Genomic DNA, 26,959 nt, shown 5'->3' with positions numbered 1-26,959 from the left:
GAAGAGCAGTTTCAGTGGCAGATTACTGTCACTACCCTGCTCCACCGAAAGACTAAGCAGATCATTCCTTCCCCCACGCCAAGCAGCTTTGCAAGACAACAGAGGGGGAGCGATAAAAACACATCCAGGACTGGACTTATTACCTTATTATGTATTATTATTATGTATTATTATATGTGATCCGTTCCGTTTTTATTTATTGTTATTCTATTTTCTTATTTTTCTTATCCCATGTCTTGCCTTGATTGTTTCATTTTGTGATTAAGTTCATTATGACATTTTTGCAGAGCTGCTGGAAATGTGAATTTCTCTCTGAGTCAATACTCATCACACATAACTGATTTCTAAACGTTAACAACGTTGATCAGCAATAATTGGTGTGCTCCCCCAGAAGCCTACGGGCTCCGCGTCACACGTGCATGCCGACTTACAGAAACCCAGAGTTGCATCGGTGTGTGAGGGCCCATTTAATGCTGTTTCCAACTTTATGAAAAGTCCACAAGGGACAAATATGGATAGGGATAAGTCCGGCGGGAGTCCTCATCCTACAACCTGTGAGCTCCCCGTTTAGTTATTTTTATTATTATTATTATCGTCATCACACAGTTACTTAAGGGAATTACCATTGTCTGATATCGAGAGCAATTTTCAAACTTCTATCACTCTTGTGACACTCGTGACATTAGCCTCCATTAAATATTTGACTTATTAGTCCAGAACTTACCTGGCGAGTTGGCCAAGGAGGCATGGAACACAGAAAAGTTGATCAAGGCATAGGACGCCAAAAAAAAGTTAGAGATGATGGGAGCAATGACGTTCAGTTCAGCTGCAAAAACAAAATATTGTTCACAATCTTAAATACTGCAATAATGTAACTATGGAAAAATTATAATCTTGCACTTGTCAGTATGTAAATGAGCAGTGTGGTTGACCTACCAATGAGGATGAAAGCAAGAGCAATCACAAAGGTCAGGATGTAGCCTCTGAGAGGCTCATTGTTCTTGCCATAACCTTTGGCAAACATGCTTAGGCTGGGGTAGATGTTGTCTTTGCATAAAGCCTAAAAACATAATAAATGATTAATATGCTAAATCATACTGCTGATGTCTATGAATATTCTCATTCATCCAGGTGACTGTATTCTCAGGGCATTGAATCGACCGCAACTGGGTTGCCTTGGAAGACATTTCCGCTCTCATCTGAGCAGTCTTCATCAGTTCATGCTCAAAGACTAGACAGACAGACTAGACAGTCATTCGGGTGGAACCATGTTAGCATTCCATTCAGTTGTATATACTCTATGTCAGAGGTTCAAAGTCTGACATTGTGGGCCTTCCTCCAAGCAGCCAAACAGCTACAGGCCCCCATCTCACCCCAAAAAAAATGCATTGGGCCTTCAGGTTTGAATAATTTTAACATTCTCGTCTGTTTTGCTGAACTTTCAATGTATTTGATGCGAACATTCAAATATTTTTCAGTATGAAGAATGATGTCCCCTAATAGCCCACCGATGGGCACACAACAGCTATTGTGCCTTGAAGCCATCTTGTCACCATCTTGTGGGCTTAAGGCATAACGACGGGTTTGATGGCGTTTTCGATCATATTCTACTCACCAGTGCCACCCTGTCTCACACCTGACGTCCTCTGGCACCACCCCAGTGGAGGCTTGCCTCGCATTTTCAAAACCCCTACTCTATGTGTTTCTTACTATCGTAAGCTACAATATAATAAAATTTGTTGTGCAGTGAAAGCTTGGTTTTCTAACGGCCCAATTTTTGACAAAATGTTGCTTTTGTTCTTACACAGTCTCAGTTATGCTGCAATATTGTGTGTTACAAGTCTTCAGTTTATTGCTAGGAGAAAATGGAATATATTTTACGTGTTGTCTTACCTGAAACACTTTAGGTGCACTGACCAAAGACGCCAGAGCTGAGGAAAGCGTGGCAGAGAAGATTCCAGCAGTAATTATGGGCCCAAAACCCGAAACCATACTCATAACCTGAACAGACGATCAAAAAAACTGTTTTTTTTATTTGCAACAAGTAACAATGTTATTTTGAGCCTGGTATAATCTTAATAGAGATAAAAAGATAAAAAAACGGAAATACCTGGAAATCTTTATGGAGTCCATAGCGACAGTCTTTGTCACTCTTACAGGAAGAGAAGTCGTAGCCAAATTTGCACGACGCATCAGTGCAATTCGTCATGAACTGAGAACTGACTGTGTCACTCACATTCCCACTGGCATATCTCACAATACATGAGCCTGGAGTAATTATAATTCAAGCGCATAAGAACACTTAAGTACTGTGGCAATCTTGAAAAAGTAAAACATACTTTAGCCATCTCTTTCGACAAAGGTTCTACAGAGAGCTCTGTACCTGTAGAGATAGCAACTCCCAGATAAACTATTCCAGTGATCAATATGGCGAGGAGTGTTCCTTTGGGAATGGCAAGCTGTGGGTCCTGCAACAAACATCAATGATTGACACTGTTAAGCGTTATTACTTCAAACTATTTATTTGTTATAGTTAGAGTTTGCAGTGAAGGACAACTGCACTGCAAAACACAGTTGTCACCCTCTCTGTAGCTGAGACCAAAGTATTGAAAAGTCTCTCCGTATGATGCACCACTGAAAATGATCAAAATGTACTAATATTGCTACAGTATAATTAAAAGTCAATGCTGTCTGGCATCTGTTAGACTGCTTTGGTAACCGTAGACTTACAGCAAGGTCTCCAGAAATGTTTGCCCCAGCCAGAATACCAGTGGCTGCAGGGAAGAAGATTGCAAAGACAGAAAAAAATGTTTCCTTCCTAAAGTCAGGACCCATGTTTTCCCACATGATAGAACCTGAGGGAACACAAACAAGACTATGAAAACCAAACTCATATCATTAACAATTCAATGACAAATACTACGTTTATCTATAATTATGATGATACAAAATCTGTCAAATCAGAGTTTTTGGCTTTATCTGGCACAAACTGATCTGAAACCGAAGCAGATCGCGACTGGACACGTTAGGGACAGGAAGTCCCTGAGCCATACCCATAGATATATCATCATTGTCAGTCTATAGCTTTATATAAGAATGAGGTCATACCATCATAGCCAAAGAAGCCCATAGATTCCTTCGACTTAATAGGAATAAACGTTCCAATGAAGAAGTTGATGATTGCTGTGATGAGCACAAAGAGCAAGAAGATCTGGGCCTAAAGGGAGACATTTTTGCAATTCATTATTCTTCAGTACAAATTTGTTGACATAAACATTTTTGGATACGAAACGTTGCATACCATATCATATATTGTTGTGTGTTATATTCTATGCATTATGATAATGACACATTGGACATTTCATTCAACAACATTTCAACAATTCAATCAACTACAATACATACAGTCAAACCTTGGTTTTCGAACGCCCCAGTTTTCATATGATTCGGTTTTCGACAATTTTTTCGAGGACTGTCTTGGTTATTGTACAACATTGTGCGCAATCGAGTGGCGAAATAAAGCATTCCACGCGTTGCTGACTCAGTCTCTGTGCATGTTTTATTAGTGTGACTGGTAAATAACCCACCATGGGGCCAAAGAAAGTTGTGAGTGTTAGCAAATTTGATAAAGAAGGTGAGATAAGAAAAAAACTCTTTGAAATACAAAGATGGCACTCGCGTGGCCAATCTCGCCAGGATGTACAGGAAGTCCGCATCAATAATAACTTCCATCCTAGTGAAGGAACAATCAATGAAGGACGCTAATGTTGCAAAATGCGTAAATGTGTTAACGAAACACAGACCAAACAAAGGTGTTGAGAAAGTTGCTTCTGTTGGTGTGGATCCCGTCTTCTCTGTCCCCTTCTCCCCTCTCTCTCTCTGCTCCTTGCCGTCCTCACCAACAGAAGAGTTAAAAATGTTCATTTATTTCATTATTTTTATTTCATTAGTAATAATTATTTCATATTTTTTTCTGCATGTAAAAGTAATTATTCTTTATTTAACATTATTGGGTGTCTGTAACATTATTTTTCATGGAAAGAATTGCTTCGGTTTTCGTACGATTTGGTTTTGGTCCGGCCTTAGTTAATTAATTAATTATTTAAAAATTAAATTGGTACATTAAAACAAATTCGCAATTCTGACTGTTCACAAGTCAATGGAAAGAAAACGCAAACAATTTAAGTGCTCACACTGTGGGGACAAACCGAGAGCTACAACTGCTCACAAACATTCTGGGTCAGTTTTGTTTCAGTAAAGCTTGTCGGTGGCTGTTACCACCACGATACCATTAAATAAAACAATATAATGTATTTTAAAAACAGAACGATTTAATATGATTTGGTTCCGTGTACAATTTGATACGATTCAACAGTTACATTTGTTGATGTGGACATTAATCTCACATTATAAAATAAAGAAGCCAATTCTATGAAATTGGCATTCTTACTGCATTTTCAAATGCGTAAAACAGCACATCATATCCCCAAGCACACTGTAAGGCAGGGGTCCCCAACCACCGGGTCGCGGGAAAGGTTCACACGCAATGGAAAAAAAACAACAACCTAAAAATACAAAAAAATGTAAATACGTAAATCACATTTTATGTAAATTGTTACCAATTTTGGAAATATGGGCCATTATTTAATTCATGTTGAATGCAAACGGAGACTTGTCCACTTTGTTCGATGGTCCTTGAACGTATCATCTAACTTTCTCCCACGGTGCACTATTATACTGTATTTTTTCCCTTTTTCTTTCACCTCATTTTTGGCCTCAAATGCTGATACCATGTGGGAATGCATAAAGGTAAGATTTCATTATGTTATTGAGTGCTACTGTGTATATTTGTGCAGTGCACTGCTCCAAAAAACAAACTCCAGGCTCGTACTGGTGGATGGTGGCTCTGTATTCATTTAGTGCTTTAATTTGATGTTCCTGTAAATAAGGTAAATTTGATCGCTGTAATATATGTATGTTTTGCTGATGTGTTGAAAATCCTTCCCAGTGATCAGCTAGCGCACTGCTAATGCTATTTAGATCCATTCTCGTCTTCAGTCATGCTAAGCTATGGAACATGCGCGACAATCACCGGCAGCCCAGGCTCTCTCGTTGTTTAAGAGGCGGACTGTCAACCGGTTGCTAGTCTTGCGATACCCGGTGCATGTCTCTAAAATTGGCTGATTCTTATCGATCCAGGATATCCGGTCGCATCGGTTTATTGTTCACAACCCTAGTAGCTGTAAATGTATTTGTCAAACATCTGCCAAGACAGTAACTCTGCACATAATGCATACCAGAGGTGTGGACTCAAGTCACAATTTTGACAATTTTGGATTCGACTTGACAATATCATCATAGTCTTGCAACTCGACTTGGACTTTGACACAGGTGACTCTAACTTTAGTCTGATGACTTCAAAATACTTGAGTTTTCAGTGAACGTGGTGAGTAAAATGTGTCCCCTTTCAAAGTATTCAACTAACGTGATCGCGCTTTCATTTCCAGTAAGAAAACATGTTTTGTCAGCAGTCTTTTTCTGTGACCAAGTTTAGTCACACTTGTTTTATTTTATTTACAAAACAATCCATTCAAAATCCATTCATTTTATTTACAAGATTGTTAAATTGTTAAAATGACATTGTATTTGGGGGACACTAAACAGTGCTTATGACTTGTAAGGGCTCAAAAATTTCAAGCCTATGACTTCGGATTTGACTCAACCCGTTTTATCGTGACTAGAGACTTGGACATGCACGTCTTTGCTTGAGATTTGACCCCGAGACTTGCTATTAAAGACTTACTCGAGGCTAGCAAAACAATGGCTTGCTCTCAACTCTACTGCATTCACACATAGAGCAGAACTGATGCTTTCAGTTATACAGGCTCTTGAGCCATAATGACCAGTCAAAGCGTTCGGGAAATCTACTTTCAAGTCCACTTCAGCTATGACATCATCGACACACCAAAATTCATCTGATCGGCGTTGAAAGACTGGCCAAGAGCAGACAATAGCTCATTTTCTACCGTGTGCTCCCTGTGCAGACATTTAAAAAACTTAACCAGCTTACTAACCAGCTCAAGCAGAACACTTGCTCTGCACAAGTGCAACCCTCTTCATTACCCAGTAAAGCGTTTGTGCAGATCCTCACACCCAGCCCCATCTGCCAAAGAGCTTTTCAAAAATATATATATATTTTCATCTCTTCATTTACCACTTTATGTCACATCTTATTTAATATCATGTCATGTTTGTGATAACATGTCTGTGTAGATTCTCAGTCATCTAAGTCATGGTATTCTGCAAAAGCTGAATTGAATCGAATGGACTCTTGTTTATTGAAGATGTTTCACCATTCATCCAAAAAGCTTCTTCAGTTCTAAAATTTTAGGAGTGGAGTTTCCCTATTGATGTCCCTGGTGGGTGTGTTCCCTTAGGGTGGTCACAATATGGTTGTTGTTATTGTGGCCTCGCTTGGCTGGTGAATGGCCGTCCTGCATAACAATACAGTCGGTAGTTAGCCTTCCTTGTGGCAAAACATCTTGTTAGTGGCCACCCTTCCCATGTAATGAGACAACGGAGAGATGTCGGGACATTGTCGTAAGCAGACGATAGGTGATGGGGGCAAACCTCTTCCTCTTTTTAGGGAGTGCCTTTCTAGTTTTACACCTCTTTCCCTAGCCAGCATTTGGACATCCTCAAAGGGATGGAAATGAACTGCTGACTCTGGGCCCAATGCATTCGTATAAAGGTTGTTTGGTCTCTCCAATGTAGAGGTCATTGCACTCCTCCGTTTGCTTCTCTGCATTTTGTCCTTGGGTTGAACCAGCTTTTCGGTAAATAAACTCCACTCTTTCCACATTTTGATTTGAAGAAGCCTTTTGGACGAATGGTGAAACAGCTTCAACAAACATGAAGAGTCAAGTTGCCTCGATTCAACATCTGCCGAATATGTGTGTTAACTTTCAGTTCCAGTTAACACAAATGCTGAAAACTCATTTATGGCTCTGGCAGCCTTGCCACCTTTGTCCTGTACAATAAATGCTGTCCTTGCATGTATTTGACTTGTACTTGAAAATGTTAAATGAGATTCATACCTTTGCTTCCCATTCCATTCCTGCAACAGATATGCCCAGGAGAAGGATTACTGTGATGGTGCCAATAATTCGAATATCGTTGATCTCATCCGTCATGAGCGCATCGGCACCCTGAAAGACACAACACAAAGAGTTGGAATATTTACAGTCAGGTGAAAACATAAGGACACCCATGGTGTAACACTCCTACTCCTGAACCACTGCAACAACAGGGTGAAAATTTGGCAAAACAAGTCTGTTGCCTTTCTATGTACACACAATACTCTATACACACTTGACTTAGTTTGTAACTGGTTATTTCTTCTTATAAAAATTCACTTTTTTCTTCCTTAATGTTATATGAGGTGGCACAAAGAGAAACAATACCAACTATGCAACTGCATTGAACCGTAATTGGAGTGAATGTGACTTTATTGCATCGCATTGCCAGTAGCTATATACATACAGTGAATGTATCTTACTGTTACGTATCGTATCGCCTCAGTGATAGACAGACAATCATTGGTGAAGAAACTTACGTCAAGAAGTTCCACAACAGTTTCGGCAAAGCCCACCACATACATAGCCACTGCCACTGCATTGGCGAAGGCAAAGATTAGACCAATAGAGCCTCCAAACTCTGGCCCCAAACTTCTTGAGATCAAGTAGTAAGCTCCACCTGGAAAGGTAAAGACATGGGCACGTCACAGTATGTCATAGTGAGTCAATTCCAAATGTGCATATACTAAAGGAGTGCTTAAGACTTGACTAGGGGACTGAGGGCGGGGCGGGGCGGGGGGGGGGGGGGGGGGGGGGGGGGGGGGGGGGGGGATGCCCCATACAGCAGCATTACTAATTCTACATAATGATGCCAGAAAAGAATGGATGGCATCTAATAAAATATACACGTCAGCATGTCATTTAAAAACATACCTCCTCGAACAAATCCGTTGGTTGCAATGGCAGAAGTGGAGAGACCAGTGATTGTTGTCACAACAGTGGCCATGGCAACAATTAAACAGGATAAAGCTGCAGAAGACAACAAAATATCTTTAGAATGCCTCCATCAAAACTGCCCATACACCTATTAAGTACCTAGTAAATTTTCTACTACATTATATTTAGGTTTTCTACTAAATTCCTTAATGTTTGAAGATTTCCGTCTTCACCACTAAAATTTCATTTTTGTCATTTTTTTTTCTGTTTTGTATTTGTCTTTTCCACTTGCATTTTGTCATTGCATTTAGTAATAACAACGACAAAAGAATGATTTCTGCATTGTCTTTTGTTTTTTCCATGTTGGCGTCGCTTTTCCTGTATTGTCTTTGCTTTGTTTTGTTTTGTCCAGTTTTGTCTCAAGGTATGTTGACGCATTACGACTTGTGTGTAACTTACAAATAACGAAATAAAGTGTGTGAACGGATGTCAACGATCGCATAACTTATTGCCCGCGGATGCAGGACGTATGAATCATGCGTTGACATACGTCGAAAAGTTTTGTGCATGCACAAAATTTTTGGACGACTTAGACGTACAGTACTACGACGTATGCCGGCGTGCTTCCGCGTGCTGTTAACATATACAAAACTTACCCATAACTTATTCGACGTACGCCAGCGTATTGGCCAAATTTTTCATACGTTGGCGTACGCTGGCTAAATCGTCAAGGTGTGACAGGCGTTGGCCGTTGGGCATAAATTGTGAACACCGGCAACACGCTACTCATTCGTTGATATAAGTTGTCTACAAGTTAGAGAAACGTCCTATATAAGTGACTAATACGTCATGTTTACGTCAACCTCGTTATGACAACGCTATGTATACGCCCAAAATTGAAAAAGAAAACTGTCGGCAGTTCAAAGTATGCCATCAAAATGATCACGTCAGGCATGCGCTGCCTAAATCGTCAAGGTGTGACAGGGCCCTTACAGTCCTAACTATAGTCCATTATTACCTTGTTGTGGACGTTGCACAGTAACCTAATTATACCAGCATGGGGTTGTACCATGCTGGTATAATGTCAAGCTATTTACAGACCTGGCACCGCCAATGCCATCAAGCAGACAACAATTGTGCATTTGCTGATTAGTAACATTACTTTTGGGTTTGTTTCTAGTTCTTACTTCTCTACTTCAATTTCAGTGTCGTAGAAATTCCTCTTTGCTATGATTTTGGAGAGGGAATAAGTCCATTCAAGCATTCTTAAAAGGGATTACTGCTACCATGTATGGTCAATTACAGGCTTTTCTTGATGCAAATGAGCCTAAACAGCCACAAGCACTAATTTAACCTAAAACCTTTATATGCAAAGACAACACTAAAAACTTTCAGCATTTCTGTATGTGGAACGGATTGAGCAAGTAACTCAAACAATGCACTAAAGTGAGCAATTTTAAAAAACAGTCGAAGCAGTTGATGTTTACAACGTACAAGGAGGAAGATATGTCTAACCACTCTTACACTGACTGCTAACTCTTTTTTTTTGTGGTTTGTGGCGAGTACATTGTCTGGACTCACTCATTATTATCAAAATATGTTTCTGACAGCTACTTGATGAATTATTATCAATTTATTACTATCATTAAGTTTGTAGTTTCCTTACAGTAAGTATAAACCTTGACTATTATTGCACTACATTGTTACATCGTGTTATCACGTTCCTAGGTATTTAAAAAAGGCAAAAAGTACATTTGGAATACAGGAGGTGAACAAATGTATTGCAACTGACATGAAACTGACGAGAGGCAAGATTAAATAAGCTTTGCTTCTAACTCCTCCTTTTTGGACATGCGGAACTGTGAATTGTGCCATGTTGTTCAGTGTAACTTGTGTGCATGTTCAAGATGAATTAAACCGTTACCATTACCACTACCAATATGATGTGTTCAGATCAGACCAAAATGGAGCTATTTGGCATCAACTCAAACCAATGGATAAAAACATCAGACTGTCACTGTTGATAATAAGAGGACAGGTGAGAGACATTTTCGTGGTTCATCGGAACATAATCAATCTGTGGGGGTCAGAATTTTTACTGGTTGGTAGGATATGAAATACTTATTTTACTCATATTATCAAGGAATGAATTGATAATGTTTATGGGTTAACATTAACATGTTTGTTGATACTGTGTCTCTCTTTTAAAAACTACCATAAAAATGATGATTTTATGTCTTTGTAAGAGATAAACTTACAAAATCAGTAGGTGATTAAATTATTATTACCACCACTGTATGGCCAATTCATCCTCCAGATAAGATACTGTTGAGAACCGGATAATACTTATTTATTTATCTGTACAAAACCACTGTATGGGTTGCTGGCACAATCATTCTGCATAAAATCACCTGATTATAAACACACATTAATAAAATGAGCAGAGATAACATGTGCAACAACTTCCAAGTTAAGTTTACCCATGGCCTCCCTGACATCTCACCACACCTCCCCAGGGGGCTCGCCCCACTATTTGAGAAGCACTGACCTAATGGGTGTTAAAAATAGTAAACTGTACAGCAACCAGCTTTTATCTGATATTTGCTTACCAATTCCAGCCTGCCCCACAATCCAGGACATTCGGATAAAGAGCATCACACCCCATATGTTCAACATACAGCGGACCTGCAATGAAGAGGAATATAATGCTTTACGACAATCTGTACTTGCAAGCATGCTTTGGGTTAAAATGAGAAGGAACAAACACTGCAACAACTGAGTACTTGCAGGCAGAAACCCCAGAGTAGGCTGTAGGGAACATGGAATTAGGCAATCGGACATCAGGCAGTCTAACAACATCTGGAATTTCAACAGATCAGCTGGAATTGTACATTAAGGTTTTGGTGTTATCTGATTCATCAGGTTTTCAGTGTTGTTAAATGCATCTTGGTTTGGATATACTTCTACGAACAAATTAAATACAGTATTTTTAAAGAAGAGCATTGTCAGCATTTGTATATGTTTTACCTGACTGGATACGGTACACTGACTAGTTGTAATAATGACCTTCAGTAAGCACAAAATCAGACTTCATTTCCAAAGAAAAGACAAACTCTCAAATACCAGCAAGAAAATGTACAAAATAGGGATGTCCCGATCCACATATTTTGGGGCCCCAAGGCGTGTGCGGTGGTGGCTCAACAAAACCCAACTTCAACAGGACAACACTGCAATAGCCATCCGCCAACTGATGCCGTTGCACAACCTGACGCTCCATCTTTAATCCCTTCTCTTGGAGATGCTGTCTCATGGTTACTGGGCTACAGTCAGCTTCACTAAGGGTTTTGGGTCCAGGATTGGCTTATGTCTTCGCAGACATGCGCTGTTAGATCCTCTGGCTTAGAGGATGTGAAATCTTTTGGGAATACTGCTTGACTTTTTTTGTCCCCAAACCCTGAGGATCTGAATATTGTTTGCAAGAAATTTAAATCACTGTTTTACTGTGTCTAACCTCGGCAGCAGTGGCCTTGCTTGTGCAGATCAACAATCTTGTCACGTTCAAAGACAAGAAAGCCTTTTTTCTAGACATTCACAATTTTTTTTTACTGATAACTTCTTGCTTCTCAAGAACGGTACCGATCAGTTTTTATATCTATCCTTTTCTTTTAATTTAGATTTAACGTTAATTTGTTCACAATGTTTTTTCCCTCATTGTGGAATGTTTGCTGAGCATTTGACAAAATGTCTTCCTCTGAATCAAAAGTCCACGATCGACGATCGTTGGTTCACAAGTGAGATCAGGGGAAGTTACGACAGGCCATTTGCAGCATGTCACAGAAAAGGAGCGCTTGATTTGCTCACACCAACCCACCTACAGCACAGTACGGGTAATCTCGCCTCATTGGGGTGTTTTTGTTTTTATAATCTCATTTTTGAATGTCATAATTCCTCATATCGGCCTGATAATGCAAATCTACCTTTGGCCATCATCTTTTTGGATAAAATGTAACATGACCAAATGTAGCTACAGTAGATGCAATTATCCTAAAACCAGTAACGATGTATCAAAAACTACTACCAAAACCTTTTCACTTAATTGGTGAATATCTACTGTATAAAAAATGGAAGGCCACTGACCAGCACTCCTTTAATCCAGCCAAACTTGACAACTCCTTTAGATTCCAATGCTTCTTTTGCTGCAGCTTCCTCTGCTGGGGTCAGCTCATCACCATTGGCAAACCCATCCTCAAAAGGTTCCTGGAAAGCAAAAAAAGTCTACATTAAACAGTGAAGATATGGAGAGACAATCGGGTTCCTATAGATAGCTAAGGTGGGGTATCTATGATACGAGAGTATGAACAAACTGTACAGACAAAACAGTTTGCAGTCCATCGTACGCCCCGGTTTTCATTGTACTGGGTTTTTGACTAATAGTATTGCCAAAACACCCAAGTTATTGATTAGCAACCAGCTAAGCTATCATATACAATTGAACCTTGGCTAGCGTCATTAATCCTTTCCAGAAGGTCAGACTCTAACCGAAATGGATGCTAACCAAATCAATTTTCCCATGAGAAATCATTCAATTCATCCATTCCGGAAAACCAAAAATCTTAACACAAAACACATTTTTATAGTTTTTACAATTAGATTTTTATATGCGGCCGCACGGTGGTCTAGTGGTTAGCACGTTGGCCTGGAGATCGGGAAGACCTGGGTTCGATTCTCCCCTGGGCATTTCTGTGTGGAGTTTGCATGTTCTCCCCGTGTGCGCGTGGGTTTTCTCCGGGCACTCCGGCTTCCTCCCACATTCCCAAAAACATGCAGGTGAGGTTAATCGGCGACTCTAAATTGTCCATAGGTATGAATGTGAGTGTGAATGGTTGTTTGTCTATATGTGCCCTGCGATTGGCTGGCGACCAGTCCAGGGTGTACCCCGCCTGTCGCCCGAAGTCAGCTGGGATAGGCTCCAGCATGCCCCCGCGACCCTAATGAGGATGAAGCGGTATAGAAAATGGATGGATGGATTTTTATATGCAGAAAACTCAAAATGAAAATTCAAAATGCGTAAGTGATGAATGAAAGGGATGAACAAACATTTAAGTTTACTTTTACCTTCATTGAAGATGTGATTGTCACCAAAGACGCGATGTGGCAGTGAGATCAACACAGACACCACCTTCGTGTTTTGCTATGAGTTATTTCTTGAATTTAATAGTGTTTCTCACCTCAGTAATCCTAAATACAGTAAAATACAGCCAAAAAAGGTGTGAGTGCCAGCATCTGATAAAGAAGGTGAGAAACACTATTGAATTCAAGACACAACTTATGACAAAACAGGAAGGTGCTGTCCATGTTGATCTTGCGGCCACATTGTGTCTTTGGGAACAGTCATGTCAAGAATCATGTCTACAAAGAAGTAACCTTACATGTTCATTGAGCCCTTTCAATTTTCATTTATATTCATTTAGTATTGTTTTATTCATGTAAAACTGTGATTATAAAACTATAAAAGCATGTTTTTTCTTAACATTTTGGTGAGTCAACCGCTGATTACATAATAAACGGGCAACAGAGCTGACTTCTGGTTACGGTTTTCACATATTAGCAAGCTAATACGATGCTAACAAGGATGTTTTGTATATTGTAGCCTAACCGGAGAATGTACACAACCCGGGGTAAAATTTGGGCATCAATTTTCGACATTGACCAAAAAACATGCTAACCAAGGTTCCACTGTGAGTCTTTAGTGGAACATTTTTATAAGAAATGATTCGGCCTGTTTAAAGAGGAGAAATGTTGATTTTTCAATTATTATTATGTTATTATGTTATGAACTACTTGAGAGAAATAAGGTGTTTTTTGAATACATTAAATGATGAAATAGTAAAATAGTGTCACTGTCAGAAAAAATGAGAAACTATAATTATAAATTATATCTAAATATAATTATATAAAATGTATTAACCGATATACATTATTTGTTATGTTAAAAAAAACGAGGTTCAACTGTACGTGTTAATGAGCAAGGACGAACAGTTGGGTAGCGCCAAATGTAATTGTGGCAGTCCAAATTTATTAGCGGCGGGCCACCACATATAAATGAATGTATGGGGAAACACTGGATTTTGGACTTTCCAATGAAATGAAGTTGAGACATTACGTGATGAGACGTTACATTACATTATGAGACATTACGTGTGGCCTGTCTGGAAAATACAATAAATACAATACAAATACAAAATAGTAATAATAATGAATTAGATTATGGGCCACACGGTGGCCGAGTGGTTAGCATGTTGGCCACACAGTAAGGAGATCGGGAAGATCTGGGTTAGAATCTCAGCTTGGGGTGTTTGCATGTGTGGGTGTTTGCGTGTTCTCAAAAACATGCATGTTAGGTTAATTGGCGACTCAAAATTGCCCCTAGGTACTGTATGAACGTGAGTGTGAATGGTCGTTTGTCTATATGTGCCCTGCGATTGGCTGGTGACCAGTCCAGGGTGTACCTCGCCTCTTGCCCGAAGCCAGCATACCCCCACGACCCTAATTAGGACATGCTGATAGTAAATGGGTGGAAGGAGCAAGGATCGAACCGCCAACCGCCAACCTTCCCGTTTCTGGACGACCTGCGCTACCTCCTGAGCCACTGCCGCCTCAAATACATTACAAATACAAAATATAAGGAATCTTTGAGCTTTTCTTCTGAACTTTTGAGTTAAAACGTTAACATGAGTTCAAACATTTTGGATCTAGCCTGTGGGGGTTAAAAACAATAATTCTTTATTTTCAGCAGAAGTAGGGGAAAAAGACACACACACACACACACACACACACACACACACACACACACACTATAGCATATCTGTGTCAAAAAACCAATAAGCTCCCTGTTTATGTCAGTGAAGCTGGAAGCATTCCCCTCTGAACTGCACACCACGTGATGGAAAAACGGACGTCACCACAGCCTTTCAGCTTTGCTCAGAAGAGGATTGTGTTTGGTTGTGTAAGAGTAAGGGGGCTCTGAATTAAAAACCACATGCTGCACAACAGTGTACAACTGTACAACAACTTATTCCTTGTCGAGTTTCCCCTCATAATTTGTGTTGACCCAAATAGGGCACTGCGTAATTCAATAGTATCTCAGTGTACCAAATAAGTTTTCCGCCCAAAAAAAAGAAAAAAAAAAAGAACACCACCACCAGCTAGCATATGTTACCAAGAGTAGTTTCAGAAAATTGACTGTCCAAAAAATATTTAGATTCTTCACAATTATGAGTTAAATGATATGAGATTTGTCTTTAGGCCCAAAATGGCTGTCACTCACTCAGGGCTCGTGCACAGGCACATGCCTGTAGTGTGTGTGCACACACACATGCAGTCGTCCCTCGCCACATTGCAGTTCAAATTTCACAGCTTCACTCTATCACGGTTTTTCAAAAATATATCAAATAATAAATCACAGTGTTTGGTGGTTGAACATGGCATAGTATTAGTCAAAACTAGGGGTGACACAAGGTCCTGCAAAATTAAAACTTGACAAGATTTCATGTTCAGAAAAATGTCTTGTGAGCACTAAGCCTGGGACAATAATCAATTAATGAATTAATCACATAATAAATGAAGATGAATTGGATCATTTTGTCGTCCTCAATATATTGCCGTGTGCACGCGTGTGTGTTTTCCTCGCCTTCAAACGGGCAGGAAGAGGATTCACTTTTGATTTCAGCATCTTGGCGCGTTTGTTCCATAGAACAGCATGAACGGAATGAGCCCTTTTGTCAGTCATACAGTCTTTGTCTCGGTGGGTGGAGGTGGGGCCGGTAGCAGGCACACTGAGTGCAGAAGAGTGTAACATTAAAATTAAATTAGTCGATTTTTTTTCATTATACTTTTCTTGAAAGTAAACTTAAATCTTGCCTCGCCTCATCTCGTTCTCGTAGACCCAATCTTGTGTATTGTCTTGTCTCGTGATTGTTTTGTGACACCCCAAAACATTTTTAAGCAAATGTCTTTGTTGACTAAATTAAGCATTTAGGCATAAAAATAGCTAAACGAACTAAAATACAAATATAAGGCATTCAAAAGACGCATTTAAAGGAAAATGGCGGGATATAGTGTATTTGAACACTAGCGCCCCCATTGCAGTACCTAACCATGACAGATAGCACCTTCAAGTCAAGGTATGGACATAGTAACCAGAAGCCTGAAAACCCCAGCAGACAAAATTAAACTTTTTTTTTTTTTTTTTAACTTTCTTTCAAATGGGCTAATAGTGCAAATGAATACTCATCTCACGATTACAGGCAGAAGGACAAAGAGATACCCACTATCTCATGTCATGTCATCTCTGCATTGTACGGGGAAAAACCTCCTACCCACCCCGTTCATTGTTCCTTTACAGCACTGAAAGTCTCTGAGGGGCCTGTTGATTGAACCAAAATAACCTGTACTGACAATGACATTTTTGTTTTGTAGAAGTTCTGAATTAACAGTGTAACTCTGTCAAGGTTGTAAGAGGATATCAGAGATGAACCTCATGTAGGAGTGAAATTTAGAAGGATCTTGCTTGCGTCTATTCATGTTTCTGACTATATTGTTAACAGGAGGTTGTGCCTGACTTAATAGTCAGACTGTAGCAATGCACGTTTTGTCTGTGTGCGCTTTTAAACTAGTGTCTAAGAGTTGTGTTTACAAAAGGGGTCACTAAAGAATCCTTAATTCAGTCAATGGTAGCAAATTGAGCGGATACATGTGGAAGCAAACCTGTATAAATAAAAAGGATGTCAGACAGTTTTCCATGACGCAAACAGGAAGTTGATTTAAAAGGGAATCCCAATTGTTCACAGGCTTGCCTTATGTGTTAGAACAGTGGTTCTCAACTGGTTTGGCAGCAGGACCCACCATCACCCCTCAATGGCAAGCGGCCACCCAAACTGCGGATATTAAATTAATATACTGTAGGTCGGAGACTAAAGGTTAAGACTTGTGTTTTTTTTTTATTAGATAGACAGATAGACAGATAGACAGACAGATAGATAGATAGATAGATATTGCACACAGTATACAACAAAAGTTAGTTTGTTGGCTCCACTTCTGTTTCTAGCAACATTAGGACATGTTAAAACTTAAACGTTCCAAATGTAACAGGTATAAAAACATAGAAAATAAAATATAATTTTTACATAAAATGTAAAATATTGATCCCATCAAAGAAAATTATGTTGATTCAGCAAGTCTTTTTTTGTCTTTATCTACACAATATAAACATTTGACATGTTGACATTCTTGGGAATATGACGTGCTCTTTACAAATTGCTATTTGTCAAAAAATAAAATAAAATTGCAGACGCAGCAGCAGCACGACACAGCGGCGGAACCCATCAAAACAAAGATTAGGCTCCCGTCTTTCATCAGGATAAAAAGTTAGTTTCGACCTTTTTCCGTTCTTTAGTAATCAGCCAGCAGTAGAAAGAACATAGGTAAGTTTCAGGAAAATATCAGATGCGACTTTAAAAAAAAGAGAGAGAAAAACAGCCTTTTGTAAAAAGATACAAATATCTAAACAACTATACCACAGCATAACACAAAAAAGGGTTTTACATCAAAATAATTTCTTTACAAATGTAACACCATGAACTATTCACAAATTTCACATTTGGAAGTGAACTGCATTAAAATTCCCCAAAATGTGTAACCTTCTGCACACTACACTCCACGTTCTTCCACTTTCTCCTTGCTGTCATAAACAGTCAAACTTGTCTATAGCGGCTACTAGATGGAGACTTCAAAAGTGGCCGCTATAGACAGGTGGCCTCTATAGACAGGTTGGCGTCCAGTTTGAATGTTGACCAGTAGAGGGGGAAAAAAAGGGGTGGAAAAAAAATGTATGTTGACCAGTTGAGGGCACTGTGTGACTGCGGATAAAAGTTGTACAGCACTACTAGGCTTGTTATTATCCACGACCCACAGAACAAAGCTGTGCTAGTAATGTCTTACGCTTGTTTTTAATATTTTACTTTTTATACAGCAGAGTGTCATTACAGCTTTAGTTCATCAGGAAGTGACAGGAAGTGACGGTGGGCGTCCCGAGCAGGAGAGCTAGGCTCAGTGCTAGCTGTGAGTTTCAAGAGAGTTGTGAAGTGTGTTTATGTTGGCGTGGATGTAAAGTCCTGCAGTGTTCTCCGCTGTTAATAAAGCCATTAAAGTGCATCGGCGACGTGAGTCTCTCCTTCCCCACAACAAGCGGCATTACAGTATTGACCAGTGCACACCAGGAAATAAACGGTGTCATTTCTTACAGGCATTGGCTGGACAGCTATGTAGTGGGGCTTGTTTAACCTTTGCCTTGTGGGCAAGCAGGAAGGAGAGACGAGATGTGTGTGTGTGTGTGTGTGTTCTGTGCGCTCTCTGGTGGCCGCGTTCAATAAATAAAGTTGGCAGAAGCAACAGGAGAAGTTTCCTTCTTTGCTTCGGAGCTGAATAACACTGACAAGTTAACAGACTAGTAGCGAACGGAAAAGAAGACGGCTTTTTTTGTGTCAAATACAGAAGATGAGGACTTTGATGGATTTGTGGATGAGGATTGATCAAAAATAACGTGAGTACATTCTAAAATACTTCAATTAAGTACAACCGAACTCAGTTTTGCTCCCGCTGCCTTTTTAACATGCAGTATTGTATTGTAGCGTCGCTGGGAGCACGTCCTGTTCCCAGCCTACTTTGAGGTAATGTTTTGGTACAAAAGCTCTTAAAGTTACATGTTTGACCAGGAAATAGCAAGCTCAAAAGAAGACGGCTGTTTTATGTGGAACAACTGACAGTTTGTGTGGATCTTGTGAATGATTGTGACTGAGCTAGGACTCAGTAATTAAAGTCTACACACGACGGCTTCATTGATTGAAAAACGAAACTTTTTTGTGCATGAAGCTTCTACTTGAGTCCGTAATTTGGCCGCTATATGCAGTCAGATATTGACCAAGGGAGACAAAATGGGTGGCCGCTGGCCGCGTTAGACAGGTGACTGCTATACACAGGGGCTATAACATGTAAATTTGCTGCGAGGGAAAACATAAATAAATACATCTTTGCTATTGAATGAGTTGATAACAATAATGATAATAATAATAATAATAATAATAATAATAATAATAGTAACAATAATAATAAGAGGGCCATTTCTTCTCAAGATCACCCCCCCCACCTGGGTCAATAGATCGATTGGGCATGAAATACCTCCCAGTCCCAGCATTCTGTACCTGGGAGTCTTCATTGTGGGCGCAACACATGGTGAACCGCAGCAGTGAAACCCTGTCTCTCTCCTTATGGCTCTTATCACGTCATTTTCTGACTCGTGGTATGTGTAACATGACATATATCCTGTGGTTGTGAAGCTAATGGATACAGCATCAGCAATAAGCTTCTCAACGTGGCTGTAAAAAACATTGTGAAACATCTGAGAAATACCTGCCATTAGGCTTAGGCTGTGATATTTGTTGTAAAAGTAATTCATTTCCATTTACATTGATCATCAAAAAGTCCAGGGGAAAAAAGTGTCTTAATTTTGATGTAGGCCTACTACTCTTAGTGCAGCAGCAGTGGCGGAGCCAGACATTTTTCAATTGGGTGGCCAAGGTGAGACCATTACTCATATACTGTAGGGGTGGCAATAAGTTGATACCTGAAATGTGTAGATGGCCAGTGGCCACCACGTAGCTCCGCCACTGTGCAGCAGCACACGGGCACGCATGCACACTACAAATTGCATGTACACAGTAATTCCGGCCAAAATTAACATATTTCGCACCTTCAGATTTGAATGAAATTTCATCTGCACATATTAAAGTTAATTTACATCCTAACATACTTTTTATCTTGTCCTGAAGCTCCGATGCTCAGTCTGAAAGGCTTAAAATTTGACGTAACATTCGCAGCCAAGGTATCACTATACGTGGTCCTAAAGTGTAAATCCTATGCAAAATTGAAGAGGAAAGGTAATCTACCTAACAAACATGTATACAAATGAAAATACACACAATATTATATGAAAAAGCAACATTTTCACTCTTCTAATCGAGCGCGCGCACATACAGTGTCAGATTTTACAGTCACTTACTTCAGAGAATTGTTACATTCCTACTGAGGATAGACGGCATATTTAGAAAACTGATGGATGGAACGAGAAAGCTAGTTTGCTGCTAGCCACCCACGTTTGTTTACACGCTTGAGAAGTGGTTTGATGAGGTTGTCTTTTGCAGGAGCCCATTTTTGCAGAACTGCTGGAAATCTATCTATCTATCCATGTATGTATGTATGTCATGGAATTAACACCGGCGCCACGAGTGGCTGCCTTTCAAGCAGCTTCTGTTTGTTTATTCAAGCACATTTTGACATGCCATGAGAGCAACGTCCGGCATCGGTGTGATTCCCTGCCATTGATATCGAGGCGGCCAGGGCGGAGCTAAGATGAAAGTCAAGCGGCTTGCAAGGAAGCGGAGATTCAAGCCTTTGGTACCTTCTATTTTCATGGGAAACGTCAATTCACTACCAAGCATGATCTGCAAGCTGGCAAGAACGTCAAGACCTTCCAATTTATGGCTAAGAGTTAGCGCCCCAGAGGCAACCATGAGAAGCCAGCCGACTTCAGTACAGTCAGAGCGGCCAGGAACACAAGAGCCTGTGGAAAGCGCAAAGGAAATGGGCTTGCATTGTATGTGAACAAACTGTGGTGTCTTCTCATATTTTTATGCAATATCAGGCCGATATTATCGGTAGGCCGATAATATCGGACATCCCTACCCGTGACCCACTGAAGTGAGTTGAGAATCATTGTTAGAAGACGCCATCATATTTAAGAATGTGATATTCATCTCATTGTAAAGATGTGTTGTGATCGCGATAAATTTCAGGCCGATTACGGTGATCAGCTGTGAGCATATTTACTTGGTCAAACATGGCGGAAATATCAGTGACAACAGCTAATCAGAGTTTACCTTTCCCTGCTGCACTTTCATTGTTGTTGTGCAATTTGCCGGAAAAGTAAACAGAATGACCAAACATGGAGCTAAACACGGAGCTGAGGGCAGCAAAATAGATGTCAGATGCGACTTGGAGTTATCCTGCGAAAATCGGGCCATTGTTGACAAGAAAAGCCACTCAATGTCAATTGTGCAGCGGAAGTTTGGGTGTCTCCAATGTGATGTGGAGAAAACCTACAAAGTATCGGTATTTAACTATTTAATTATTCTTTTATGTATTTTAAATTAGCCATTTGCCAATTGGACTGCAGTGCTATGTTTTCTTTGGTGAACAATTGCTGTTATATGGTTGCTGTCCTTTTTTTCCAAGGGTTAAATGTTAAATGTTAATATCTCCATTTAATATGTCATGTTTGTTGCATTGTTTTATCATTGTAAAACTGTGCATGTTAAAATTCTTTTACCAGACCTCTCTGTTAAAGACCTGCCTGCATAGATTTTCTTTGTGGCCTGAGTGTGGAAACAGTTTTTTAAAAAAAAAAGGGATTTCCCTCCAAGCATAATCCCCTCCCTCTTTGCAAAACTAAGTAAAAGCGATGTTAAATGTTCCATTCATTTGTCATTTGGTTTGGTTTGGTTTGTTTTGGTTTAGTTTTATTTGAACGTGCATGAAGGTTACAATGGAATGCATCTCATGAATCATCCTTTCACAGTTCCACATGTCCAAAAAGAGTAGGAAGAACCAAAGCTGATTTAATCCTAACCCCCGTCCATTCCACATCTAGTACAGTACATATTATTCACTTCCTGCATTCCATGTCATATTTTTATATAATAATCAGTGTACTAATAAATAATAAAAAATAAAAAAACAAGCATGACAGAACAATCAGTGTAATGGTCAAGACTCTTCTGCCTTGTAGTTTTTTTTTAATTTGCTTATCTCGGTACGGTACATTGTTTGAGTTCCTTACTCAATCCGTTCCATAATTTGTAATTATTTAAAACTATAATTTTCTGTAATTGTGTTTTGTGTTAACATTTTTGGGTGTCTGGAACAGATTAATTGGATTTACATTATTTTCTATGGGACATTAATATGACGTTAACCAAGGCACCACTGCATATACTGGATATATGCTTTGAAAGGATGTTTCACTGACCTCCATGTTGTAAAAGGATATTCTGTTTGTTGTTCTTTCAGTATCACACTTCTTAGCTTTGATAGCAGCCATAACATAGTATGTTGTGCCACTCTGTGGGGCAGAAGGGGGGGGGGGGGGGGGGGGGGAGTGGTGTCATGTGAGCCTGAAAATATTGAATGTGTGATGTGAAGTGCGAGCAGTTGGAAGCCAGCAGTCAATCTTTCATGCCGGGCTGTAAGAGTAAGTGCTGCAGGCCACAGGAAATGATTTTCAAGGTCAAGGTTATGTCTCTGATAGAAGACAAAATTCCACATTTCTCAACAAGTTGAGGAGGCAAAATAAAGTAGACGGAGGTGCAAGAAACACTTTTCTTTAATCAAGCACTCGTGGACTGTATACCTGTGTCACTTTGGAAGTTCTGATTTTTTTGCTTATTTTATTATTATTTACTATTATTAACAATAAAGCACTTCTTTTTTCTTGATTTTGGAAGCTGAAATTTTGCAGTGTCGTGTGCGTGTTACAACAGCTGTAAGGCAAGCAGGCTTTGCTGATGCTGTGACAAAAGATCTCCCCTCACGAGCCAAAAGCCAAACTAAAATCCCCTGGCGTTCTCCACTTCCTGTTTGTGTGCGACCTTTGATGCAGCAAACAAAGAAAAGGGGGAGCATGGGGGGAACAGGGAGGGAGAGATTTGCTCATATAAAATACTCAAACAAAGGTTACATTGTCCTGGCTAACCTTGCAACATCTCCAGTGACAAAGCAGGGAACATGGCAACGGCTGTCGTTCACTATAAGCAAGGAAGCATGTGTGTAGCTTAAGTAGAGCGGAAAGCTCTTGCTTTTCTTGTTTCCTCTTTTTTTTATAGACTAAAACTAATCCAGAAGTCAAATCCCACAGCACGACCACATTTGGGTGCGTAACAAAAGATGTAATTTAATTTAGTTAATAATGCGATCACTCCTCTCACAAGGTACTAATGACAGCCACCGCCCTGCATGGAAGAAATAAATCAGAACTCCTCAAAATAAGACAGGAAATAATTCACAGAGTCGGTTGCAGTAATACAGCAGAATACTGTTGAAGTGATGGGACAAGCAAGCAGGTCAACGCACGAATGCTCAGTGTGAGCGCAGCCAGCGGGGGACCAGGAGAGGGAGCGGGAATTGTGCAGCATGGTACAAATGATCTCGTGTGAGTGTGCCCTAAGACAGGGGCGGCCATTGCGTCGATCGCAATGGAGGTAATGTGGGATTGCATGTGTCGCCCATGTGTCGGCCACGCCATAAACGTCACTTTGAGGCTGTCATGACATCAGTGGGTTGACATTGAGCTCCCCTCCTGATTTGCCATTGCGCCTCCGTGGCAAAGTAAGTGGTGAACTTACGTCTCCAGCGACACATGGAAATGCAACTTTCATCTTTATCGTTTTGATTACAAATAAACTGAGTGGTAAGATGCCTATAGCTATAAAAAAAAAAAAAAATTCTGTTCCCTCGTAGTAGCTAGTTATGGAGCGGAAAAAAGCCTTTTTTGGATGGCTCTACTTTGCGTCCTGAACTCCACGATAGAAATGTGTGTTTTCTACACTTTCGTTTGTGAAATTATTATTATTTCATGACTAATTGGAAAATGTGCCCATTGCTGAAACCTTTTTAACTCTTTCAATGCCAAAGACATCAGACGTCTTTTCAAAAGGTAACACTGACAGCCAACGACGTCTATTGCTTTTTTCCCGCGGGACCTACAGATCAAAGTCTTATTCATCTTGTGTGTGAATTTCTGACTTGTAGGCAATGTATTTCTGTCCCACTAGGGGGCAACAGTTCTCTTTTCCTCCAACCGGCAGCAACAGATTGTCTATGAAGAAGACGGATTGTGGGTCGATAGAGGAAAATGGCGAAACACATGCAGCTATCGAGCAGAGACAAAAAAATACAGGCAGCTAACACTGTCACAGGGCTTGTCTGGCAGAGGATCTGCCTTAGTAGTGACGCGATCGCAAAAGATAGAGGTGACATGGGTGATGTAGGTGATGTAGACACAAATGCAGTTGACAATGGCCGCCGAAGCAACAAGCTAGTGGTTAGCGTTGCTGAGCCTGACTGACTCTGACAATGATGACAGGGAACCTGGCATGTTTGATGGAGAACTTGCCCCGCTGTTCATTTGGGATACGGAAGATGAGGACTTTGATGGATGTGTGGATGAGGATTGATCAAAAATACCGTGAGTACATTGTTAAATACGTCAACAAAGTACAACCGAACTCAGTTTTGCTCCCGCTGGCTTTTTAAAAACATACAATAGCATGCATGCTAGCGTATTGTAGCATCGCTGGGAGCACTTCCTGTTCCCCAGCGTGCTTTGATTTCAAGTGGGTTTGATAAACTGAATGAGAGTTCTGTTCTTAATCTGTCTAAGGAAATAAAGCATTGTCGCTTCGTCACTGACTTCTGAGCGACACGGTATGTTTTAGCGTGCATACCTGCGCCCAATAATACGGTGCGCCTTGTATATATGTTAAACACTGAAATAGCACCTGTAACTGAGACTGCGCCTTTTAATACGGTGCACCTTATGGTCGTGAAAATACAGTACATTGTTAAATACTTCAATAAAGTACAACCGAACTCAGTTTTTCTCCCGCTGGCTTTTTAAAAACATACAATAGCATGCATGCTAGCAAATTGTAGCGTCACTGGGAGCACTTCCTGTTTCCCAGCGTGCTTTGCGGTAGTGTTTTGGTGCAAATGCTCTTAAGGTTACCTGTTTGAGCTACATAGTTGTTAGTTATTGTTCTGCAAAAATAGCGGTAGTGTCTTGTCTGTTTTTGCGTTGCTGTGTGATGTTTTTAGTTGTGCACCTGTTGTGTTGAGTGATGACCATCCTGATTTCGAGTGGGTTTGATACACTGAATGACAGTTCTGTTCTGAATCTCTCTAAAGAAATAAAGCACTGTTGCTTCCATGCCACGTATGTTTGACCATACCTGCGCCCAAAAATACAGTGCGCCTTGTGTATGTGTTAAATACAAAAATTGCACTTGTAACTGAGACTGCGCCTTTTAATACGGTGCGCCTTATGGTCGTGAAAATACGGTATCTTTATCGTTGGATACACAGTTCGATAAAACCCCTATAGTCACCTCTACACTCATATTACTAAATATGTAGCTATAAATCAGAAAATAAGCCATTTAAGACATAAATAAGACCTGTGCTCATGTGTGTTTCAATAAATGTCTCCCAGACGTGTGGACAGGAAGTGACGTTGGAGTTGAGTTTTAGCTGGAGTACGGCCACAAGACTAGCCTGTGTTATTATTATGATAATTCTGATTGCTCTTATGTTATTATGCCTGTTTTGAGATAATGATAAAATAATAAAAGCCTGTCATTGGCAATTCGGTTTGGTGCATGTTTCTAGTGACACCTACTGGCCAGTGTAGACTACAGTTCGTCAACGTCTTGTTTTGTATTTGTGATTTTACTTTTTATGCTTGAAAATGCTCAGTTTAGGCCAAATATACATCACATTTGTTTAAACATGCATTGCTGGGACTAATAATAGGCCGCAGTCAACCATGGACCAGCGATCATTTAATTAATTCATTTTTGAAAAACCGCGATGGAGTGAGGGAGCGATGTTCAAACAGCGATGGAGCGAGAGACAACTGTATTACTTACGATAAGTAAAAATGACTTTATAATAGCAAGTGGCTGAATGCTTTTTTCAAATTCAAACAACATTTGATTACTCATTTAACTTTAAAAAATTGCGACTGTAACAATAGATGTGTTGAGCTATTGCAAAGTACTGCAAGTTTATGCATTTTGAAAACAAATAGATTTACAATGAGGGTTGAACAATGTTGAGCGCAACTGTAGTTCACCAAAAGCCACTAACGAGTGCATACATAAATCATTCCAGTAAACATTTCCATCCCGGCCTGTCAATATCCAAAGCGCAGCACAATGCCGCTGCCTGATTCCCTTTCCTTCGGCATCAGAGCATGTCTGCTTCAAGTAACAGTACACCATTTTATAAAATCCCTACCAAGCTGCTGGGCAAGACAACCATCACTTTCCCTAAAAGGATACACGATGATTGCAAAGTATCCCCCCTTCAATGAGAGACAGCTACTCAGCCTCTCATCCCTTCAACAGTAAACCGAGTGACTTATTGATTGTTGTGAAAAACTGCAAAGGGCAGTCATCCATTGATACAGTGGAATTACCGGCTACACAGAGAGGAAACTGGCAGGGTAAGACAAAATACAATACAAACACCAAGGTCACTACAACCTCCAGAGTGGAAGCCTCTAAAAGCCTCAAACATGTTGAGCCAAAATGGCTACTAATGACGTCCTGTTGCCTTTCACTTATCCTGCATACTGTATTATATTTTGGTTACTCTCTGTAATTTGGAGCTGATGAAACTGAATGAAACAGAGCTGTTAACTATACTATACACATGCCAAGACTTAATAAAACCCATATCCAAATACAATAGGAGCTCTATTTTTGTAGCAGAGATGTGGGACAATATGAACACAGCCTTTCATCACCACCCACTCAATTGATCAGATAGGAGAACTTATTACCTCCTTCAAAGATTCATGTCCCCCCAAATTAAAACAGTGTTTTTGTTCTTGTCCCTCCTTGAATCTTTGCACTATTTAACAAAGCTACAGAGGTGTTGACCGAAATTAATTACTGTAGCCGAATACAGTAGTACCTCACATAACGTAAACCTCCTTTTGCGTAAATTCCACTGAACGTAAAAAAAATGTATGTAAAGTTTTTGCATCGTATTACGTA

General features: G+C 40.0%; 1 protein-coding gene across 1 annotated transcript in view; it reads right to left on the bottom strand.

Annotated features, from left to right (window-relative positions):
• slc12a2 (solute carrier family 12 member 2) overlaps positions 1–26,959 on the bottom strand; it is a 72,114-nt gene that overhangs the window by 32,717 nt on the left and 12,438 nt on the right. The window contains exons 2-13 of the mRNA XM_054758133.1: positions 12,150–12,269; positions 10,622–10,697; positions 8,010–8,105; positions 7,616–7,755; positions 7,098–7,208; positions 3,109–3,217; positions 2,731–2,855; positions 2,384–2,468; positions 2,111–2,268; positions 1,894–2,001; positions 937–1,060; positions 725–826 (exon numbers count right to left, since the gene is read on the bottom strand). Coding sequence (XP_054614108.1) covers positions 725–826; positions 937–1,060; positions 1,894–2,001; positions 2,111–2,268; positions 2,384–2,468; positions 2,731–2,855; positions 3,109–3,217; positions 7,098–7,208; positions 7,616–7,755; positions 8,010–8,105; positions 10,622–10,697; positions 12,150–12,269 — 1,354 coding nt within the window. The remainder of the gene's footprint in view (positions 1–724; positions 827–936; positions 1,061–1,893; positions 2,002–2,110; positions 2,269–2,383; positions 2,469–2,730; positions 2,856–3,108; positions 3,218–7,097; positions 7,209–7,615; positions 7,756–8,009; positions 8,106–10,621; positions 10,698–12,149; positions 12,270–26,959) is intronic.

This window comes from Dunckerocampus dactyliophorus, chromosome 17 (genome assembly GCF_027744805.1).
Source record: "Dunckerocampus dactyliophorus isolate RoL2022-P2 chromosome 17, RoL_Ddac_1.1, whole genome shotgun sequence".
Classification (NCBI taxonomy): Eukaryota; Metazoa; Chordata; class Actinopteri; order Syngnathiformes; family Syngnathidae; genus Dunckerocampus; species Dunckerocampus dactyliophorus.
The sequence above is the reverse complement of the archived record's forward strand: the minus strand, read 5'-3'. Positions and strand labels throughout refer to the sequence as shown.